General features: G+C 44.1%; 1 protein-coding gene and 1 long non-coding RNA gene across 2 annotated transcripts in view; one reads left to right on the top strand and one right to left on the bottom strand.

Annotated features, from left to right (window-relative positions):
• Window positions 1-1,882: 1,882 nt before the first annotated feature.
• On the top strand, window positions 1,883-21,215 carry CUNH21orf62 (chromosome unknown C21orf62 homolog). Its single transcript, XM_032393278.1, has 2 exons — window positions 1,883-2,606; window positions 18,104-21,215. The coding sequence occupies exon 2, from the start codon at window positions 18,169-18,171 to the stop codon at window positions 18,826-18,828; it is 660 nt and encodes a 219-aa protein (XP_032249169.1). The 5' UTR covers window positions 1,883-2,606; window positions 18,104-18,168; the 3' UTR covers window positions 18,829-21,215.
• Window positions 7,406-22,654, bottom strand: part of LOC116624989 — a 29,658-nt gene continuing 14,409 nt past the window's right edge. The window contains exon 3 of the long non-coding RNA XR_004297986.1: window positions 7,406-8,641. This is a non-coding gene — a long non-coding RNA (uncharacterized LOC116624989). The remainder of the gene's footprint in view (window positions 8,642-22,654) is intronic.

Below are 22,654 nucleotides of genomic sequence, written 5' to 3'. Positions count from 1 at the left end.
CTTCAGTTTCCAGGGAGGAACCCACCTCCCCGTGCTGTGTCTTTGTCCCAGTGTCCCCCGCTCAGCAAGAGATCCTGGAAGGCATCGGTGTCCTCACAAAGAGTAATACTGACCACAGTCACCATTACCCATGGTTCCTGTGTGCACAGCTGATGCTCAATGCTTCAGGTAGTTTCTCTTAGTCCTAAAATACCCGTGAGCAGGTGCTGGTATCTTTCTCCTGCAGACGGGGCAGTACAGAGCTGCTGTGGGGGTTCGGCAGTGTCCTCAAGGCACCAGGCTGCTCCACGTTCCTGCGATCTCTGTCTGTGTTCACGCAGGAAGAAACAGCAGAGGAGACAGTACCAGCAAACTGCCACTCACCTGGTATTGGCCCGAACTTGTCCCTGGTGTGTCATTCAGGGTTCAGGTTGGTTACAGACACCAGAGTCCACTCTAGCTGGTTTAAATAACAAGGAGATTCTGAAGACATACAGAGAGTTCTTGAGTCATGGGGAGGGCTGAACAGACTCTAGGCTGAACGCAGGAGGTCCCCAGGGAATTAGGCTATGGAGGCATCTGCGGCCTCTTCCACAGTCAGGAAGTTACTGAAGTAAGAGGCCACCTCCAACCGGAAGCCAGGACCACAGACCTCAGCTCCAAGCCATGATACCTCTGCCACGACCAGGAAGCAAGTCGATCAGAAAGCCACCCCCACAGCCCTAGCTCCCAGATGAGGCCAATTCTGCTGAGGCCCATGCCAGCAAGAGAGATGCCCAGAACTTTCTTCTCATTCCCCACTAAACTCAATTTCTAAACAAAGTCCCATGGTCCTCTCTCCATGTGGCTTAGTTCCAGAACAAGGAGAAGTGATCAATCAAACTTAAATCCTGTCTGGAGCCCAGCTGCAATGGTAGTTGAAGACTCTGCAAGTTGAGGATTTTAGCAGAGTCAGGCAAGAGAGAAAGGCACTGGAACAGAAGTTCAGTGTGTCAAACTTCCGTATTAGCCACAGTTGCTCTGGAAAGTTGGGACAGCTGAAGTATGCTTGGTCAGCACTCCCTTCCTCCATCCTCAGGGGTCCTGTCCCCATATATCATCTCATTGAATCCCTACCTCAACCTTTCAATGAAGTATTACTATCTTGTTTATAGATTAGGAAACTGAGGCTCATGAATTTTGAACAATCATGTTCAAGAAGGTAGTGGAATCAAGATTTGAACCAAAGTCCATGTTCTGCTATTCTCACATGGTAGAATTTATATGTTTGCTTTGCTAAAGCTAAACACTGGGAATAGTGGATTCTCTCTATTCTCAATTCCCTTGCTCCTGACTATGATTCACCGGCTTTCAAAGAGCTGAATAGGCTTGGTACTCTTCCATCTCCAAACCTTTGCTCTAGCAACATTCTTAATTGCTCGAGTTGCTTGGTCCCGTGGACCATCTAAGACACCAGATGACCTGGGTGTCAGGACTGAATGGGGTGAGAAAGAAGGAAGCCTTCATCAGCTCACAGCCTCCACTGGCCAAAGACACACTCCGTGAGGCATTATTGTCCTTTTCCCTTATATCTCACCACGCCAGATCAAATGTTACTCCTCTACGAAGACATGTCCAATCTCCCTGCCAACATGTAGCTCCACCTTGCCTGTAACTCCCATGTATTTTCTTTGTACTTCCCTTCAAACATTTCTCACAATCAACTGATATAACTACCCCTTCCATATTGTAGCTTGAAGATAAGAACTATGACATTAATTCCTGTTGTCCCTTAAAGCTCTTGGCACAGCACATGCATGTGGTAAGGGTTCACCAGATGAATAATAAATAAATTGAATGAATTTCCCTAATGAGGGACTCTCTTCTTTAAAATATTGGATAATCTATATCTGGGTAACTACAAATCAACTGCTTTAGTTTCCCTAGTGTTTTTAATTAGTGAGACGTTCCTCCATCACCACCATCCGTCTGATTTCTCCAGTATTTACTGACCCTTCATCAGTTAACGTACACAGAGTATTTTTTACATGTTTATTTGCTTTGTGGCTCTAAACATTTTAAAAAGAGAACGAGAAGAAAAAAAGAGAGAGAACAGGACAACATCTTTGGACTTGAAATGCGTTCATTTTCTCTTTGAAACAACCACAAGAGGACAGTTTTTACCCTAGTTCAGGCATCTGCATACATAACAATCCATCAAGCCCAGAAGAATGGAACAAATCATGAAAGCAAAAGCATCTACGAATCTCCACGCTCTACACTTAGCCCATTCCATTTCCCGCTAAAGTAGAACAACTTCCCTTAAGGTCAGCCCTTCAGGGTCAGCATACAGCAGCACCCTGCCTAGTTTCTTCTGGAAACTTTCCACTGTCGAACCCTCAAAGAATGGCCAGCGCTCACCAAAGCAGGTTCTGTCCTGTGTGTGGTTAATGAAGCTGGTGGGCCTGCAGCTTCCTCCTGGTTGCCATGGGAACGACCAGGGCCACTGGCCTTCTGAAAAGAACAGCAAGTGCAAGACCACACATTCCATCCTGCCTTGCAGATTAAACCAGCTGTCAAGCCAGAGTGAAGAATCAGGCAGAGGTCTGCAGCGTGGAAAAGGGAGCCTCGTGGTGGAACTCTGAGACGTAAGTACTTTCTCTGTTCTTTTTTGAAAAGCATGCCTAGCAGGACCGACAGTTTTTCGTAGCTTCAGAATTTCTGCTGGCTGGCAGGCAAGTTCTGTGACCGTGTGAAGAGCCACAGTGGGCGCCCCTTTCTTCTCGCAGAATTTACATTTCCTGAACATAATGTACACTTAACGGGTGGCTTTCGCCATAAAACGATTTTTTTTTTTTAGGCTTCCAGGCACATGAATTGCTCTTTCCTGAGATTCTGCCTTTAAAAGGAAATGTTTTCAGTGCCTTCAGCAACGAATGAAATGGTCTTCTCATTTAGTCTCTAAGCAGATAAACTCACGTAGGCTAATATTATATAACAGTTATCTCCATGGAACCTGGGCTTCTTGTTTCTCTTTAAAATATTTGGCTCTATTTCCCTGTCCATCTTCAATGCGAAGTCATAATTACATTCAAGAGATGACCTCTTTGCCTTATCGTGATCCCAAACAGAGAAAACTGGAAACTCTCAAAACATCAGTTGATATTGTTCCTTTGCTCTGTTTTCATCTAGCAGCATTACATTTATTGCTTTCTTACACGCTGCTCAGTGGAAAACATGGAAAGATAAGAAGAAAGTATGTTTAGATGAGCATTAACACATGGATTGGTTAACTTTTTAAAAAATGTGTCCTTTTATTTAAAAGTGAAAAAATATGGTAAATACTGTAGTCAAGGGCAAGAGGATGGGGATTTTTTAGTCAAAACCAGTAGTCCTTACACAGTTCTGCATAAATTTTATTGTTTAATAGCATGTTTTGGGACCTTTTTTTTTTTTAGCAGTAAGTGTGTTGGTGTGACCTGAGGAGAGGAAATGTTTCAGAAGAGTTGTGCATAATAGTCTGGAAAAACCTGTCTTTAATAACTACCAAAAATATCCAGCCTCATTTGTCTGAAAATTTTTTTAATGAAAATAGTGATCTTTAGGAAGTTTTTAACTTTTGTTTTCAGACCAAATAATGCAATATGTTTGAAAGAAACAAAATATTCTCATTAAAAGTTTTTTTACAGAAATTGGGCATTTTCTGAAAAGAACAGGTTGAATAAAGTTATTTATGGAAATGAGTGCTTTTCCACAGCTGATTTGGATTTCCCAATTTTCTTTTCCATACTAATATTTGTATTGCTTAAAGCTGATGTACAATCAACTTTTAAAACCAGTGTCCAGTAGATCACATCTCTGTGTCAGTGGGGAGAACAGAGAAGCCACATGGCTCATGGGTATATGATCAAGGGTACGGCCATGGGTGTATGTGCCACGCTGGGGGTCTGAACCCAATGATCTGATTAGCTGAGCATAGACCAAGTCATTCAAGGGAAAAGCTTGAGGGGTTTGCAGTCATTGGTTAACTAATTCTCACAAGGCCATGGGTTAAGGGGAGAGGTGCCGTAGCTACATAGTTTAGTTAGGTCTTCCCATTGGCTCGCTCTCTGAGATAGTCTGTGTCCCACATGCAGAAGCAGCATTCAACTGATATCCTTATTTTTAAATCTAATTTCTAAATGTTCTTTTTTTTTTTTTTTACAAGATTTTATTTATTTATCTGACCGAGAGAGATAGAGCACAAGTGCACAAGCAGGGGGAGCCCCAGTGGGACAGGGAGAAGCAGACTCCCCACTGAGTAGGAAGCCCTACGTGGGGCTGATCCCAGGACCCTGGGATCATGACCTGAGTCAAAGGCAGACGCTTAACCAACTGAGCCACCCAGGTGCCCCTAAATGTTCATTTTAAAAAGTGTTTCTGAAATGTTTGTGTCTACTGGAACTCATTTTATTCATTTTGTTTCTTATTCCTCTAGCATGAGGTTCCTATACACCCTTTATGTTAAAGGGCACAGAGTCTAGTGATAGAATAAGAGACATTTGAGTGGGAACATGAGCCTGGACTGGAAAATAACACAGTAATTTCCACCATGACTCCCTAGAGCGTATCTGGCTGCCTGAGTTCAAATCTTAGCTGTGTCTTACAGGCTCTGTGACCTTGGGCAAGCTATTTAACCTCTGTGTGTCTCCATCTTCTGACACTAAAAATGGGGTCATAATATCTACCTTTATGTGATTGCAAGGATTAAATGATATAAAACATGTAAAAGTACTTTGAAGAGTACCTGGCCCAAAGAAGCCCTCATTAAATGTTATTATTAATCAATTAGGCATGTGTATAGTTCCTAATTTCTGTCGACTTTCAACACCATGTATCTCCCACACTTCTTATTTGGAAGTACATTGTCTGCTATCAATGTTTCTATATTTAGCTGGTTTAGTCCTGGGAACACAGGGCCGAGGAGCAGTAGGTGTTGACACAATAAAATGTTGATACAATAACATGTCTTCTCTACCCAGCAGTCTGAACTCTCCTGGGAATCAAGAGTTGTGTATTTGGGGGGCGCCTGGGTGGCTCAGTGGGTTAAGCATCTGCCTTCAGCTTGGATCATGATCCCGGGGTCCTGGGATCGAGCCACATGTCGGGCTCCCTGCTCATCAGGGAGCCTGCTTCTCCCTCTCCCCTCTGCTTGTGCTCTCTCTCTCTCATATTAATAAATAAAATCTTTTTTTTTTTAGAGAGTTGTGTATTTGGCAAGTTAGGTTTGAGCTATCAAGATGCTGGATATATGAGTGTGAAGTTCAGGGCAGAGTGTGGGAGCTGGTTCATCATCAGCATATAGACAATATTGAAGTCCATAGGTTAGCATGCAGTCAGCAAAGGAGTGGATGTACACAGAGAAGAGAGCCAGGCACTGAGCCAAGGGTGGCCAACAATGACAAGGAAGAAGAGGGGACACCAGCCAAAGAGATGGAGAAGGGGTGGCCATTGAGGTAACAGGAAAAACTGGAGAATGTGGTGTCAGGGAAGAACAAACAGTTCTTTGCTCAAGAAGGAGAGAGTAGGCAACCATGTCACATGCTGGTACGAAGTCAATCAAAATGAGACCAGGAAATTAACCACTGGATTTGGGCATGTTGGAGGGTGGGAGTCACCGGAAAGCTGATGAGAATGGTTTCCATGGCATGATCCTAACAGAAGCCTGACTGGAGTGGCTTACAAATCTAACACAAACATGTGTGGGTTCTCTGCTTATAAGAGCCTTGTTTTTCATTTCTTTTATGGTAGACTGGTGTAGCCCGATAAGAGAAATAGGTTTGAGGCAGGCAAGAACTGCCATCCACGACCCTAGCTACTGAAGTTTCAAGAAAGAAGTGGGATCTGAAGATGGTTTAAGAGATGAGGCTGGTTTCTCAGCAGTTGAGAAATAGAAAACACTCCTAGACACAGGGAGAAACGTAAGCCACATGAGGGAGGTCTCTCCCCACCCCCCTTCACACACACACACAACCCAAGCCTTTCCAGGACTTCTCCCAACAATATTTCCTGATGCCTCTCCCTTCCAGTTTGAATCCATTTTCCATAAAAGGATCACTTCCCGTTTGCATCTCTAAATTGCCTGGCCTCCAAGGCCATTAAAAAAGTCAGAATCTTCTTGTGGCCAGAAGGGCTAAAGAATTCATTTGGAGTCACGTCTAGACACCGTATCATGGGTACTCAGTTTGGCCCAAATTGTGATGCCCAGATGATCCACTGGAGCTCTGCTCTTGTCCCAAAAATAATCTTCAAGGAGTCAATGAGATCAGGAGGCATTCTTTTTTTTTTTTTTTAAGATTTTATTTATTCATTTGACAGAGAGAGAGAGAGAGCACAAGTAGGGGGGGTGCAGCAGGCAGAGGGAGAAGCAGGCTCCCCGCTGAGCAGGGACCCTAATTCAGGGCTTGATCCCAGGACCGTGGGATTATGACCTGAGCTGAAGGCAGACACTTAACAACTGAGCCACCCAGGTGCCCCAGGAGTCATTCTTTAAAAAAAGAAAGAAAAAACACTTATTTTAGAATCATTTTAGTCTTAGAAAAATTGTGCAGATAGCACAGAGACTCCCATGTGCCCCACACCCTGTCTCCCCTATTGTTACATCTCACTCAGTATGCTACATACCCTTGTCAACAATTAATGAACTGATATCAATACATTATTATTATTATTAACTAATGTGCACATTTTATTTGGATTTCCTTAGAATGTCCTATTTCTGTTCCAGGATCCCACATTACCCTTAGTCATCGTTCCTAGGAGGCATTTAAAGACCCTTACAAATCTTTCGAGAAAGCAGCAAGGTTTGGGGTGTCTGGGTGGCTCAGTCAGTACGGTGGCCAACTCTTGGTTTCTGGGAGTGAACTCAGGGTCATGGGATCAAGCCTGTGTCCAGCTCCACAATCAGCGCAGAGTCAGCTTAGGATTCTCCCTCTCTCTCTCTACTAAAATAAATAAATCTTTAAAAAAAGAAAGCAGCAAGGTTTCAATTGCTTTTGGTCCCAATATTTGTAACTAAAACCACTAAAGCAAAATTTAATTCTTACTCTTCTAAAATCGAATCGTTGGAATAGTTGAATACAGATGAAAGGAAAAAGCTTAAGGCTTACATCATGGGGATATAGTTCAATGTACTTTATGGGACTGTAATAATGTACAACAGGAAGCAGAAGATCTTACTTCTTTTTTATTGTTCTGGAAGCAGGTAATTAAAATATTAAAGGTTTGCAAGCCTTTTTTCTTTTTTCCCCTCATCTCTCAGCAAAGGGATTACTCTGACTCATTTTCCTTGGCAACCTCACACTCATGTAATACAGGCCCAGTAACTTGAGCAAAGCTGTTCCGGGCTAGTTTTATAAAACTAGATGCTTAAATGTTCGGTTGTGGGGAAGTCTGCAGTGGGGGCTCTTATAATCCCTCAACCGAGAGCAATTAGGGCGATGGCTTCTAATTTTCACAAATATCTGTGAGATCAATATTTCCTAACTCTGCTCACTCTTCCTGGAAGGCTTGCATGGGTGTGTACAGGGAGGTAGAAGGACAGGGCTCTGGGGCCCTGACTTGGGGCTCCTGGTCCCCATTCCAGGCAAGTGTTTTGCTCTGTGCCCCCAACAGAGTTACAGGAAAGTTCCAAGGCAACTGCAAACCTAGATGGTGCTCATTGGTAAAGCCACAGAGCTTGGGGATGCCTCATGGGTTTTTGCCAGATGTCACTCAATGGCTTCCAGGGGGACCCACAGGCAGCGCATAGGATATCAAGTTCATATTTCCCATCCTCTAACCCATACATAAAGTCTCAATACACTTCCTTTGTTGTGGCTAGGCCAAACACCAAAATCCCTTCTAAAGAAGATGAATTTTGCTTGCTGATTTGATGACATGATACACTCCACAATTCTAGGAGGTGAGAGGTAAAAGAGGAAGCGAAGGATCAGCAATATGCATCTTTGACTTAGCTCATGTAGGGATTCACTTGGATAATATTAATATTTATGGAATGCCTCTCTGTATCGGGCACTGTGCTGAGGACTCAGGAAAACACAGTCAGCAAAAAGACCAGGGTTTTGTCGCATCCGAAGCCTGACTTATCCAGCATTCCACCAGCAAGGGTCCAGCATCCAGTTAGCAAATTAGTGGGTGAAATCAGTACCCATCAGAGCTCAATGCTTTCAAAACACAAAATGTCTGCTTTTCATTTGGTTCAAGTTGTTCCTTGGTCATCTTAGTCTAGAAGCTTCTGAGCACATTAGCCCATTTCCATTCTTAAATACATTTAATGTGAAAGCAGTCATCCACTGATCCTGGCTTCACCAGCCAGTAGGCACAAATAAGGTTAAGTGAACCTTAACAGCTTGTATTTTGCTGGTTTGTGCTTCCACCTACCCAATACAGGTCCTTGCTTCCTTCCTCCTGCTGTTTCTACATAATAGAGTCCTGGGAATGTCTTACCTGTGCTCAGAAATGATCCTTTCACCCGATTCTGTCTCCAGCTACCACTGGATGTTGGCTGTCCCTTGCCTTAGGCATGGGGCTCCCCATTGATTCACTTCCCGGAGAGCAGGGCCCAGGGGCGTCGCCGGTCTGTCCTCCTGGAAGGACCAAATGGTGCTGCCTGGACCTCCTTCCTCATTGTGCCAGAGCTGTCCTGCACGCAGTGCAGAAGTGGGGAGAATGACTCTGTCTCCAACTCAGTGTCACACTTTGCCACCCAGAGAGGGGCCACTTGTGCCCCACCTCTCAGTCCAGGCAGTCTCTGCCTGCAGCTCACCTGGACTCAGCCCAAGGCATTAATTAGTTGGGGCTGAGAAGAGACAGGTGCTATCCTGTCTCTCCACTAGTTCCTGCCCCAGGCCTTCACACATCATCTTCACGCTTCCTTCTTTTTCCCTTGACAGTTCCACACATGCAAATAACCACTGGCTACAGGCCCCCCCTTCTGAATTCATGAGACACGTCCAGATGCGTCTGTTTAGGCTGGGCTGGGTCCAATACAGCCTAACTACTCTGGACAGTTTAGAGCTTGGAATGTCAGAAAACGAGTAATGGCGTTGAGGATCTAGTTACCCCAAGAGCTTATTTATGATCCAGGCTAGTGAGAGGAGTAAGACACTTGAAACAACTAGCAAATACTGCAGGGCTGTAAACAGAGCTGCTAGTGCGTCTGGTCCAAAGGGTGGTTGGATATGGGTGTTTTATCGTTTCCTTATAACCTCTGTCTTAGTTTCCTATTGCTACATAACACATTTCTACAAACATGGTGACTTGGGACGCCTGGGTGGCTCAGTCTTTAAGTGTCTGCCTTTGGCTCAGGTCGTGATCCCAGGGTTCTGGATCGCACCGGGCTCCCGGCTCCGCGGGGAGCCTGCTTCTCCCTCTCCCACTCCCCCCGCTTGTGTTCCCTCTCTCGCTGTGTCTCTGTCAAATAAATAAATAAAATCTTTTAAAAAAAGAAAAAAAAAAACATGGTGAGTTAAAACAAAAGAAATTCATTGTCTCCCATTTCTGGAGGTCAAAGGCCAAAAGCAGTCTGATCGTGCTAAAATCAAGGTGTCGACAGGGCTCACTCCTTCTGGAGGCTCCGGGGGGGGGGGGGGGGAATCCGTTCCTTGTCTCCTCCAGCGTCTAGAGGTGGCCGGCGTTGCACTGCTTGTAGCCATATCACTCTCTCTGATCCCTGCTTCTCTTGTCGTGTTGCCTTTTTCTTCTGTCTCCTCCTGTTTTCCTCTCGGAAAGACCCTTGTGATTACACTGGGCTCACCCAGATAATCCAGGATCTCCCCATCCCAAGATCCTTAACTTCATCCCATCTGCAGAGTCCCTCTTGCTCTATAAAACAACATTTACAGGTACTAGGGATAGGACATGTATCTCCAAGGGCCCTTACTCAAGCCCCCACAGTATTCTAGCAGGGATAAGAGGAGACCAGAAAGAACGTGTTTGATCATAGTTCATACCCTGCTGCTCCTTTAAATATTTTACACACATTTAAATTAGAATGTGTAGAACTAGTTGAAATGGGAATTGGACACTTATTTCCATTTACCAGATTTGCTCACTAATAATGTCAAGGCTTCCCATTCCCCAGAATTACAGAAGAACATTTGTAAATCAGAGTTGTCTGTTACAGGAAAAATGGTGCAAAGAGGCATTTTTGCTTTATGTTGAGCCTGTTCTTTATTAAATTTTTGGTGTAAGTAGTGCATTAAATGAACCAATAATTTTCTATTCCTTTGGGGTGGCTTTTAGGATGCCCTGACAGAGCATGCTAATATATCCCTATTATCATTATAATTCTGACATTACAAAATACCATAGCTAATAAATAATACTATAATACTCTGTATATCATAGAATATTATACTTCCTAGTAGTAACAGTACTCATGAAAAGCCCTAATAGACTATATATATTTCCACAGGAATCCTGCTTTACTCATATTATATCCTAGTGTGGTAGGAATTATCATCCCCATGCCATTTTGAGAGAAATGGCTCAGAAAGTCATTTCTGAGTGTCCCACAATATACAGTGAGTTGAACATGAATCATCACAATACTTTAAATCGTGTCCTCTTGAGACCCTAATTGCATGCTTGATGCTAATTTTGCTAAATGCCATCTCATGGAGACATGAACTTTGATTTCCTCATTTTCTGGATGAGGAAATAAATCAGATGATAGCAAACAGTTTAGCTCCTACTCTATAAATCCAACGAGATCCCGATCATCTCAGAATCACGGTGAACTCCGCTTTGTGCCTCTCACAGTGAACTGTGTCAAGCTCAATGACAGGGAAGTGGCCTTCCCCCACAGAGAGTGCATAAGGCGGTGTCTCCAGGGGCAGACACTTGGGAGGGCATGTGAAAATTCAGGGGCTCGTACCAGGGATGGGGGTGTGCTCTTGTGGAATGTGAAGAAGAAAGAAAAGACAACACATCACAGTTAAGAAAACATGGAGGAGAGACCCAAATCAGTGTAACTTTCAACATTGTAAGCTTTGAAATATTAAACAGCAAAGCTATCACTCCTCTTTTACATATCATCTTTCGTAGTGTTTTATCTGTAACCTGCCTCCCGTGGTGCGTTTGTGGGACAGAGCCAAAGAAAAGAAAAATGCCCAAGATCCTTTTTCTCAAAGAGCTTCTCAAGGTCCTGCACCTAACGGGTCCCCATGAGCATCTCATCCACATAAGTCCTGGGTAGCCAGGACTTCCTCCTGGGCCTGCCTGGGAAGGGTGATTGCACAGCCACGGACCAGGGGGAACCGGCCCTGAGAACAGGAGATCTCTAGGTTCTGGGGTCCTCAAGAGGAGTCCCCATCCCACACTTCTCCCCTACTTCTTATTTAATCCTTGCCTTCCCTCTAACAAGGGACACGTAGGTGTAAGGCTTAAAGTGCAAATACCCTTGGGCAAGAATGTGTTTATTTAAATCCATATGAAGGCTTACCCAAGTGCCATTAGAGCCCTCTGTGAGAGTGGGTTTTTAGCACCAGGCATCTGGATGAGCCCTGACCAAGGAATTAAGAGGAAGGCACAGCAAGGGGACCCTGGGGACAGGAAAGCTACCGTACCCACTTCATAATCTTGCCTATCACTTGTCTTGCCAGCAGCTGGTCTCACTGCCAGCCTAACGAAACCACCACAAGGCTCCTGACTCAGACAATGAATTCTGCCTTTCTCTGGGCGGTCAGGGACAAAGTGGGTGTCTTCAGGAGCAGAGTCCCAGGTAAGCCAGGATGGGATGCTAAGAACAAAACCGAATGCTTTTCCAGTGCAACCCACTCGGGATCCCCTGCTTCCTACACCACCTGTTCCTTCCGAGGAGTTCAGGCAGGTGTCCAGAAGCTTTGTCCTCATCCCTGCCTCTCGAATCCTCCTCTCTTGGTCCACACTCCACCCACCCCCAGATTCCAGATACTGAAACAGATTTATCTGGCAAGCCTGGAGTGAGAAGGAGTCAGCAAATGGAGAGAGGTAAACCTTCAAAGAAAATACAAAAGAAAAGTGTTCTCTTACTTAGAACTCATGTTGCTCTCTCTGTCTCTACTCCAATTTCATCTCTGCCCGGTGCCTAAATGACCTTCCTTACGCCCGGAACTAAACGGGTTTGTCCTGCTTACTAACCTTCAGTGCCTCCTTTTTGCCTCTTTCAGGGGCCTCCTAAGGAGGTGTTTGCATCCAAGGGAGTGCACAAGCCAGGCCACTGGGGTAGAGCTGAAGGTCCTCCAATTTTCATTATTTTTCACCTCAAATTTTAAAAAAATCTACTGTGTATTGCTTACAATGTAAATGATATATAAATATGGTATTTATAGTGGTTTTTTTTAATAAATAAAAGGTTACATCTATTAGGGAGGGTTTTTTAAAGTTTTTATTGATGGGGTGAGGATCAGAAGGGTTTGAAGAGGGGCGCCTGGGTGGCTCAGTCGTTAAGCGTCTGCCTTTGGCTCAGGTCATGATCCCAGGGTCCTGGGATCGAGCCCTGCATCGGGCTCCCTGCTGGGTGGGGCGTCTGTTTCTCCCTCTGCCCCTCACCCTGCTCTTGTGCTCTCTCTCTCTCTCAAATAAATAAATAAAATGGAAAGAAAGCTCTCCTCATTCTAAAAGAAGGAGGAGGAGAGGAGGAAGAGGAGGAGGAGGTTTGGACACTAAACCCCTGAGCTTGGCTGGCAAGGTCCTGTCTACCCCTGCCCTGCCTGCACTCCAGGTCATGGGCTCCCAAATGCGCCAAGCACTCTAGTCTCTGGGATTTTGCTCAAGTGACCCTTCTATCTGCAGCCCTTCCCCTTCCCTCTCCCCAGCCCCTTCTCTGCATGGCCCTAATAGCAGCCCCTTTGGGAGTTTTTCCCAGTCCTTCTGCCCAACACTTGCTCTGTGTCTTTAATAAGCACTCACCAATCACATTGCCCCATTGCCCTATAATTAGTTGCCTACTTGTTTGTTCCCAGAGTACTACTGAGTTCCTGGGGCAACCCATTAGACCCCTGGGGTGAGCGAGGCCATCCTACTGCTCTCAGGGTTAGCAACACTGGGTACCTTTTTGATAAAATACCCCTCAAGAGTAAGGCATAGCTCTCTCTTTGTGGGATCCACCCCAAATTCCAAATTGTCTCCTTTTCTGGGATTTCTCTCACTGTCACCCCCTCAGAATCCTCAAGGAGTTTTGCAGAAACACACTTTGAGAACTGCATTTGTGAGAGACAGCCTAGCCTAGCTTCCCAAGTCCTGGCTTCAACGTGGGTTTCGTGGGGTGCCCGGACCCTGGCTGTCTTCTGCCTTTCTTCCTGTGACTACAGTTCAGACTTCTCTTTCAGACCATCTGCTTCTTGCTGGAGCATCTTCTTTGTTTCTGGTCGTATTTCCCCAGCTTCTTCAACTGAATCTTTTCCCTAAGTGCCTTTCCACCTTTAACGTTTAAAAATCCCTTCTAATTTCAATTAAACTCACTTCTGAATTAAAAATTTGAAATCACTCTTAGTTTTTAATTGCTGTTTGAATTAGGGGATTACCACTATGTTGTTCCACAATTATATTTTTTTCTCTTTTGTGTTGAGACTACAGAGTTCAAAACATCATTATTCAAGACATTTCAAATCTGTTTTGGGCAAATGGTCCAAATGGTATCCTCCCACCGACCAACACACTGTCTCCTTACTAGTAGTATCTTCTTGTAAACAGAACTAGTGCAGTTTGAAACATTCCTTTTGGAGCCAAGTATAAACATTATCTAAATGTTGGGTGTAATCCTAGATTGAGAAGGAATCTGTGTGGAATTTGTTTTGAAGTCACTGATGTCTATATCTGCTCAATTCAGAAATCTTTGCTTTCATGCAGCTAATTGCTAGTATTAATTGCTGTCGAGATTTCTTCGGTGGCAATACAAAACTAATATTGGAACTGATTCTGAATCGTTGCTCTGGTTTATCAACATGTTCAGTGACTTGAAGGCTCAAAGATTTAATGATCATACAGGGTTTTCTGCATCTTGCCAGAGAAATTTGGGTGGATTGACACCACCTGACTGTTTATCATGGTTGCATAAAGCCATCTATTATGTCTTACCACCTAGGCATGTCAGAAATCTCTAGTGCCCACCAATACCCAGGTCATCCTCTCCTCCCTTGGCATGGTGCTGGACTTCATTTCCAAGCTGCTTGCAGAGAGGGGGTGCCATGTGCTTGAGTTCTGGCCGATGAATTGTGAACGGAAAATCCTGCAGAGGATCCAAAGGCCCAGGAAATGACAGAGCTAGGGAGGAAAGCTTGAGTCCCTGCATGACCACGTGGAGCAGAGCACACCCTCCCCACCCCACGGCTCCTTAACGGCATTACGCTGCAACATAAGGGAGGAATCAACCTTTGCCCTAGCTTCACTACGTAGTTTTTCATTTGTGGGCAGATTCCAGCACAACATCCACAGAACAGCACAGACCTGTCACATTGCTAGGCCCCTGCCCATCATAGGGGTGGGGTGGGGTGCTCCTCTTAGGATATAGGAGGCAAATCCTAATGATAGAGCACACAAAAGCTGGGATGCTGAGAAAATGATGTGTCAGGGCAAGTCAGAAGGTTCCACACTACAGGACCCCTCAGTTCCTCTCTCCTACTACCATCCCCATGGCCCATCAATCTCTCGTCCTACTTTTGGGTTTTTCCCAAATTCTGATCACCCTATGCTAATTACATAGATAACTTTTTCTCTTCTTTTTCTCACTCAAGAACTACTGCCTTCCTCAGATACTACCTTTTCCATGAAGCTTATCATGATATCTTCCATTTCCAGGGAAAGTTACATGTAGACATAACACCCTATACAAAATGTTATTATAGTGATTATCACAGCATACTGTGATTATTGATTCAAGTGTCTCTTTCACTGGGGTATAACCCCTTGAGGGAGCTCTTATTGGCTTTATTCTCAGTTTCCAACACAGTGCCTAGCACATAGCAAGGACTCAACAAAGGTTTATTGAATGAATGAAAAAAAGATAGTTTACCAAATGTCAGTGTACTCTTTTCACTGCTTATTATAGAAATCCAATTCAGACTGGTTTGAGCAGGAAAAACAAAAAAACTTCGTTCACGTATTTCAAAAATCAAGGAAGGATGTCAGGCATGGCTTAATCCCAGTGCTCAAAAAAAGGTTGTTAAGAATATCTCTCCATTTCGTGTCTGTTCTTCTCTGTGTTAGCTTCATCGTCTGGCGAGCTCACCCCTTCTGGAGACAAGATGGTCACCAGTAGATCATGATTTCCCTTCTAACAAGATGAGCAACCCCCAGAGGAAAAACAGTTTCTTTCCTCACGATGGTCAGGGGCATAGCTAGGGGCAGGGACCGTGTGATGTATCTGTGCCCATTCTCCTTATGCCAGGCTGGAATCTGCCCACAAATGAATAAATACATAGTAAAACTCAGGTGTTCACAATCCATGTTCAAGAAATCTAAAGAAAGAAGTCTAGGGTAAAACCGAAGGAGAAGATGTCCAATTAGCTTCTTTTTTGAAAACTGCATAAGCTTGTTACCAGGGATATTTGTCCCACTCTGTACCTCATCATGAGGCGTCATGCATCTGGCCTCTTTGTTCCAGCCTTCAAGCTCCCTAATATCCAGAAGGCAGGGAGGGGCCACCCTGAGGTCCAGCCAGGGCCTTGACTGCAGGGGGTGGGGGGTTTGCTCACAAATCCTTTTTATGATCTCCAGACCCACTCGTTTCAGGAAATCAATGCCTGTTTCCCTTTCTACCTCTTTTGCCTCTGAATGGTATAAGCATCTGGAAGAATGAAATAGACACTTTTCACACCAGGTTCCAGGCTAATGGATAGATCCTTTTCTGCCTCCCTTTTCCCCTCCAGGCTGGGATCAGAGCAAGCCAGTGGCATTGATGACAGTTTTCCTGGTTCTGGGATGAAAGGGTTACTGGGGCATGAAGACCTAGAAACCTCCAGTGGAATCTAGGACAACTGATCATCTAAAATTATCCTGTAATTAATAAGTTAGTCACTGCTCCTTACTAAGTGGGGTAGTCACCACCACATTTTAAACCTATTTAAAACTGTTAAATCTCATGTTCAGGAAGAATTCTGGCTCTATGCATTTCTCAAAGCCCTTTTTTTTTAATTACAAAATGAACCAACGAATACATCCTTTCAGAAAACCCTGTGCCAACTTCAAAATAAACACAAAACACTATAAAGCACCTTATTCAGTCCTCCAAATGGACTTTAATTCATCTCTCTGCCATGTCCCTATAACTATACATTCAATAGGGCCTTTCTCAGTTCAGCCTTATTCGTCCTCCTCTTCTGCTTATAAGCCCTTGGAGGGCAGGGGTACACGTCTTGTTCATCTTTGTTTCTTCTGCTTGGCCTTGGCACATGGCCTGTGCTGAACCCTACCTGACTCCTGCCTTTTTTCCCTCCCCCTCTGCTGCAGGCCCTTGGTCCTCACATGTAGGCCTGGAAGCAGAATCAAGTCCCTTAGAACACAAGTTCCAGAAGCTCGTTGTCTTCTGGGCTACGTCCACAGGGCTAGCAAAGTGCCTGCCGCCTAGTGAACGCCCAGTAAACATTTGCTGAATGAATGAGGTTATGATGGCCATGAACCAATGTCTCACCTTCTGTTCAAGTTTACTTGGTTGAGCTTCAGGTTAGTTTCCCTGCACTCCAGTCACCTGCTGATGAACTTGTGCTCTCCGCCTGTCCACCGGACCCCGGCATTTTTAGCTTTGCCTCCCTTGGTCTTCTCTTTGCCTTGCTTTGCCACCTTGTAGCCTCACCTTGCACGCTAAGTGGTGCGTGTCTGCCTCGCTTCTTTCCTGCTGTCACTGTCCTCTTCGGACACAGACTGACCCATCTATCCCTGCCCAGCACTTCCTGTGGGGGTCCTGTCACTAGCCCCAGACTCTCCAAGTCAGAGGTCTTATTCCGAGTATTTTGCCATACCCATGGTGCTTTGTACATGCGGATGGACTGAATTGTCTCTTTGGTCAATTCAGAAGAACTGAATGGTATCTTTGGTCCTGTATCTTTTGGTCAGTCATCAGCTTACTCAGGGGAAATGTAATTATTTTTGCAAGACTGAAACCTGGCACCCTACTTCATAACGTGTGTCTCATTCCAAGCTCACCATAAAAGGAGGCCATGCATCTATTATATGCCAGGTACTCGGGGCATTTTCCTTCAGATCAGACACTGGCGTTGCTCCTTAAACTTCTGTACACTCCTACCTTATTTAGATCATTGATCGCTGCTGATATATTGCTTAGTTTTGGAGCCCTCCACTAAGCTATTTGATAACATCTATTTATAACATTTGGTCTGGGGAAGGAGCAGATAAGCAAGTTCGTTGTGATTAATTGGTGTGTGATCAGCATTTTCAGTGTCTCTGAACCCAGTTAAAATCTACTCTAATACTTATATTTGTTGGAGAGCAGGAATGTATCAATGGACCTATAAACAGATTAATATGATGGGGGGCATGTTTGTCTAGTTAGAAATTAAAGTTTATCATTAACTAGATGTTTCACTAGTATTCATGCTATGTTGTTTAACAGGTAGCGCTTGGGGAGCTGAATCCAACACGGAACTGTTTGTCTCCCGAATTCCAGGAAGTCAGCTATTGAGGGGGAGGAGGGGATGTGCGTGTTTCAGGGGCTGCCAAGCACTCAGTACAAGGAAGACGATGTTTGGAGAATGTGCACATTCAAAGCCCCACAAATCCCTGCCCACAGACAGCAGGGTGCCCCGGGTCTCATCTCAGGCACCCCGTGCTGCTTGCCGTTGGTGTGTTAGTCTGTCGGCCGACATCACAGGGAATCTTATGCCTCAGAGGCTGCCCTTCCAGAGGCTCTTAGACCGTGCATTGCCTGCCTTTGATAGAACTACGAAAGAGCGGAGGGTACCAAACCCAACTGTGGGTTATTTCGGGGGCTCCTTTTCTATCAGCTGCGTATTTCTTAAGTAATCTCGACACCCGATGTGTGGCTCAAACTCAGGAGCCCGAGATCAAGGGTCACGGGCTCTCCCAACTGAGCCGGCCAGGCGCCCCGTAAGCTGTATTATTTTTAACAAAGTGCCTGCGATCACCAAGCTGCACATTTTTCTTTCAGGTGAGTTCCAATGACCTGGCTCACAAAGGGGAAACGCAAACGTGGCGGCACACGCTGAGGGGAGGATGGCACCACCTTTGGGGCACAGCCTCCTTCTGGCCAGCACGCTGGGCATCTTTGTACTCCACGGCTTCTCGAGTGGGCAGAAGAACAGCACGCTGATTTTCATGAAGGAAAACACCATTCGGAACTGTAGCTGCTCTGCGGACGTCCAGGACTGTGACTACAGTTTGGCCAACCTGAGGTGCAGCTGCAACACCCTGCTACCTTTGGGCCTCGAGCAAGCCAGCCACGGCGACCATCTGACCATCTGGTTCACCGATGCATCTGCCCTGGGCCTCCTGTTGAACTTCACGCTGGTCCAGGACCTGAAGCTCTCTCTGTGCAGTACCAACACTCTCCCCGCTGAGCACCTGGCCATCTGTGGTCTGAAGAGGCTTCGCGTCAACACCGAGGCCAGGCACCCGTCAGCAGAGCAGAGCCTACTCACCTACAACGGCGGGGAAAGTGAACCCAGACAGAAGCCCGTGTGGTTTCGAAGAGGCTGGCAAACATGTACGTACATCTCATTCTTAGATATGGCACTTTTCAACAGGAGATCATCCTTAAAAGCCTACAGTATTGAAGACATCGCCCGCATTGCCAACCATATTCCTTACTTGTCTTACTTCGAAACCTTCCCGATTTTAAGCAATAGGAGCTATGTCATCACATTCATTTACTAACGTTGTAAAAGAGGCCAACCGCCAGGAACTTTGGCACACTATGGATAACTTGAACAAGGAATCTGGGAACGAGGCCATGGGTAGCCTTACCTACAACTTCACCTGTCTGCCCAGCCCCCATTCACCACAGAGCCACACGTACAACCAGCCCTCTCTGCTTTCCTCTCTGCCCAACCACGGGAGCTGTTTCAAGAAACAAAAGAAAAAGAAACAAACAAACAAAAAAAACACCCCCCAAAACCAACCAAACAAACAGAACGACTTGAGTCCAGAAGGTCTTGAGAGCAGCCAGAGGTTGGGTCTGTGGAGAAATGTCAGATTGGAAATGGAGAAAGCGCACACCAAGGACTGCCTAGAGGAACTCAGCACAGGAGATGACCCCCAAGGAAGGTATCTTCCTTCAAAATACTGCCTTCATTTCTTTTCTGCTTCCTTTTGTTGCTTTGACTGGAATTCCCCTAAGAAGAGGATAGATTTCAGAGGCTTCAGGACTGTGAGTCCCACAAAATGATTAGGTTCTCTTAGACTGGTATTTTCCAAATATCTCTTAGACTGATACTCGCTAAGAATATATGCACTGAGGAAGGGGAGTTTCAAGAGTGGAACAGGTCAGGTTAGGGTGGGACCTTAGGACCAAATGAGAGCATTAGGGTTCGAGGAGTGTGATACAGAAATGAAAACCGGAGCACACAAAAACCACTGGCATATATCTCAAAATTTTGCTTAGAGCAAGGCCTAAACCCAGGGAGTTTCTCTCTTCTATCCCTTTTCCTTCATTCTTTCTTTCTTTGCCTTCTTCTATCTTTGTCCCCACTGTACCACTTCGCCTTTCTCCTCCCATTTTCCTCATCCCCCCCTCCTCCTTCTGCTCCAGAAATAAGAACTTAGATTAGTACCATTAGAACTGCATTTAACACCACCAGGGGCTAGCCTGGGAATCTAATAATCACGTATAACGTTACAGACAAAAATGCTCATATGACTAAAAGATAATTAACAAAAGAAATTTTAGGGCTCAGTCCACTTGGATGTTTAATTCTGGAAAGTTAAGACACTTTGTATGACATGGTTGACACAAAATGGTCTTAGGTGTGATGACAAAAGGAACCAAGGTAACATATTAAAAAAAAAAAAAAAAGGAAACAGACCTCAGTGTACAAAAATTTTCCTCACAGACTCAATTTACCACTGAGATACAATGTAAAGAATCCATGGCAATTATGATACAAATGACCAAACTTAGAGTGCAAGGAACTAGAAACATAATTGCATTTATAATGTCATAATGGTAAGAAAGAGTCTTATTATAAAGTAACAGGATGTCTTGGGGCTGATGATTTCAGATCACATTCACCACATTTTCTCTTACCCTTAACATAGGGTAACTGAAATAACCTGAAACATCTTACATTCGCTTAATTGGTGGGGGATTTGGCCATTCAGGCTAATTAGCATGAGTCCATAATGTCAGTGTTTAAATTAGGCCAAAACTAAGACCAAAGTATGAATTTTAATAGAATAATGCAATGACCTCATTATTGACATTGTATTTGGGAGGTAAGTTTAAAGTGAGAGAAAAAGACAAGGAAAAAAAGGATTTGGAAAAGGGAAGGCAAGAAGAATATAAGTGAAAGGATGAATAAGAAATATATTTACTATCAGGAGTTACTGAAAATGTAAAAAACTGAATTTTAATGGATTTTTATTAATAAAGTACAAAATTAAATGATTTAGAAATTATGAGCATCTTAATATGCATTCTCTTCCATTTGGTGGCTTTGAATAGTTTCAAAGCCCTTCCACAGATGTTGTAAGTGATTCTTGTAAGAAATAGTTGTAGATCAATGGGACTTAAAGCAATTGAAAATGAAAGTTAATTTAGTAATAAATCAAGCTTGCCTGATTTATTTCTGGCCTGAAAATGTGGTTCAGGTTGCACTGATAGAGGATAAATAAGGAGCAGAGAAAATCCACAGCACATACATGGGAGAAAATGGCACTTGGTGCTCAGTGGACAGTGAGGGTTGGGGGGGACAGCAGGGAACCGTGGGGATAGTGGAAAACTGAGAGTATTTGCCCCACCTGAAGGGTCCACAGCAGCTAAGCTCTAGCTCTGAGTGTCACTGTGGGAGAATACAATGGGGCCAGATCTTATCCTTCAAGAAAATTAGGAATTCCAGGTTTTTGTGTGAAATCTCACAATTTGTAAATGTTGGCACACTATTTTGCTTTTTTGTTTGTTTGTTGCTTTCAGTAACACTGTGTGGTCAAACAAACCACGTCAGTGGTCCCCTTAAGCTTGGGTCTGGCCATTTGTCACCTCTGATCAGTGGTGTGCTGGTAAAAGTTTAACCACCAGCTCTCCAAAAAAAAAAAAAAAAAAAAAAGTACATAGATACATATGTACATAAGTTTATTATAAATTTTGCTGATATAAAGGATGTATATCACACAATTTACAAAATGATAATAAAATATACTGTATTCTTTATTATAAACTCTATGTATATAATTAATTCCCAAAGAATGCTTTAGGTGGTTTTTGGCAAATTCTTATATCCAAAGCTAACCTAGGGTTGTGATTGATGCGTGAGTATAGTTCTGGCATGAATGTTGGCTGATATTTTTACTTACATTAGGAATAAGAGAAAAATTAACAAAGATTTTTGTGGGAATGTCATTTGCTAGTCAATGATGTAAGCAAATTCTTTGTTGAATCAAATAATATTTTTCAAATACTGGAGGAATATTTCCTTAACTTGGAGGACTATTCAGAATGTTAAAGCTATTGAAATGATACACGTTTAAGTTTAATCTGCATTGTTAACATTTTCTCCAGCACACTCAACAAAACAACAAATCAAACCCTGATATGTAGTGTTTTCCAATGTTAGTGGTGTAAATACTGACATCATAACCAATTTCAAGCTACCAAGAGAAGCCACTGAACACAGAGTTTGGCAAAGATGCACAGTAGGACATGATTAGATAGTATTTCTACCTACAGATGCAATAGGCACAAATAATGCCAAGAGCATAAATAATAGTAAAATGCAGTAGAATTAAGAAGTGGTGAGTTTTGAGGATTATCTTTGGTTTTTTTATACAATTAATCGTAAGTTTCTATAATTTAATTTTTAATAATGACTAACAACCAGCTTGCAAAATTCCTGAAAAGTTAACAGTCAGCTCTGGTGAGCCAATGCAAGAGAGCCCCAGTGCCCCACTGACTGGTAGAAAGAGACGCAGAAGGAATGGAGTGAAGACAATGACCTCAGGGTTGTGGAAGATCACTTTCAGTGCCTTTTTTTTTAAGATTTATTTATTATTTTAGAGAGAGAGAATGTGTGTGTGTGTGTGTGCGTGGGCACATGCGCTCAGGGGGGTGGAGGTGGGCAGAGGGAGAGACAGAGAATCTCAAGCAGACTCCCTGCTGGGCATGGAGCCTGCCACTGGGCTCGATCTCAGGACCCTGAGATCATGACCTGAGCTGAAATCAAGAGTCAGACGCCCAACTGACTGAGCCACCCAGGCGCCCCCACTTGCAATATTGATATGCCTCATTTCCTCATTTTTCAGAGCTACCGGTGGGAATTTTAGGAAATTTTCCCTCCCCTCCCATGCAGTAGCTCACTCTTCAACATCCAGAGTCAGGATCCTAAAAGCCCTTAGATGGGAGATTGGGGGTTACGGGAGTAAGGAATCTAAGGCCTTATGAGAAAAAAAGAATTAGGGGTTAAAACTCTTGAGTTAAACTATGAAGGGCTCCTGAAAAGAAGAAAAGAATCCAGAAAAGCTATGAACAGCATTTTTTTTATTTAAATTC

Source organism: Phoca vitulina, unplaced genomic scaffold (assembly GCF_004348235.1).
Source record: "Phoca vitulina isolate PV1807 unplaced genomic scaffold, GSC_HSeal_1.0 scaffold72, whole genome shotgun sequence".
Lineage (NCBI taxonomy): Eukaryota > Metazoa > Chordata > Mammalia > Carnivora > Phocidae > Phoca > Phoca vitulina.
The sequence above is the reverse complement of the archived record's forward strand: the minus strand, read 5'-3'. Positions and strand labels throughout refer to the sequence as shown.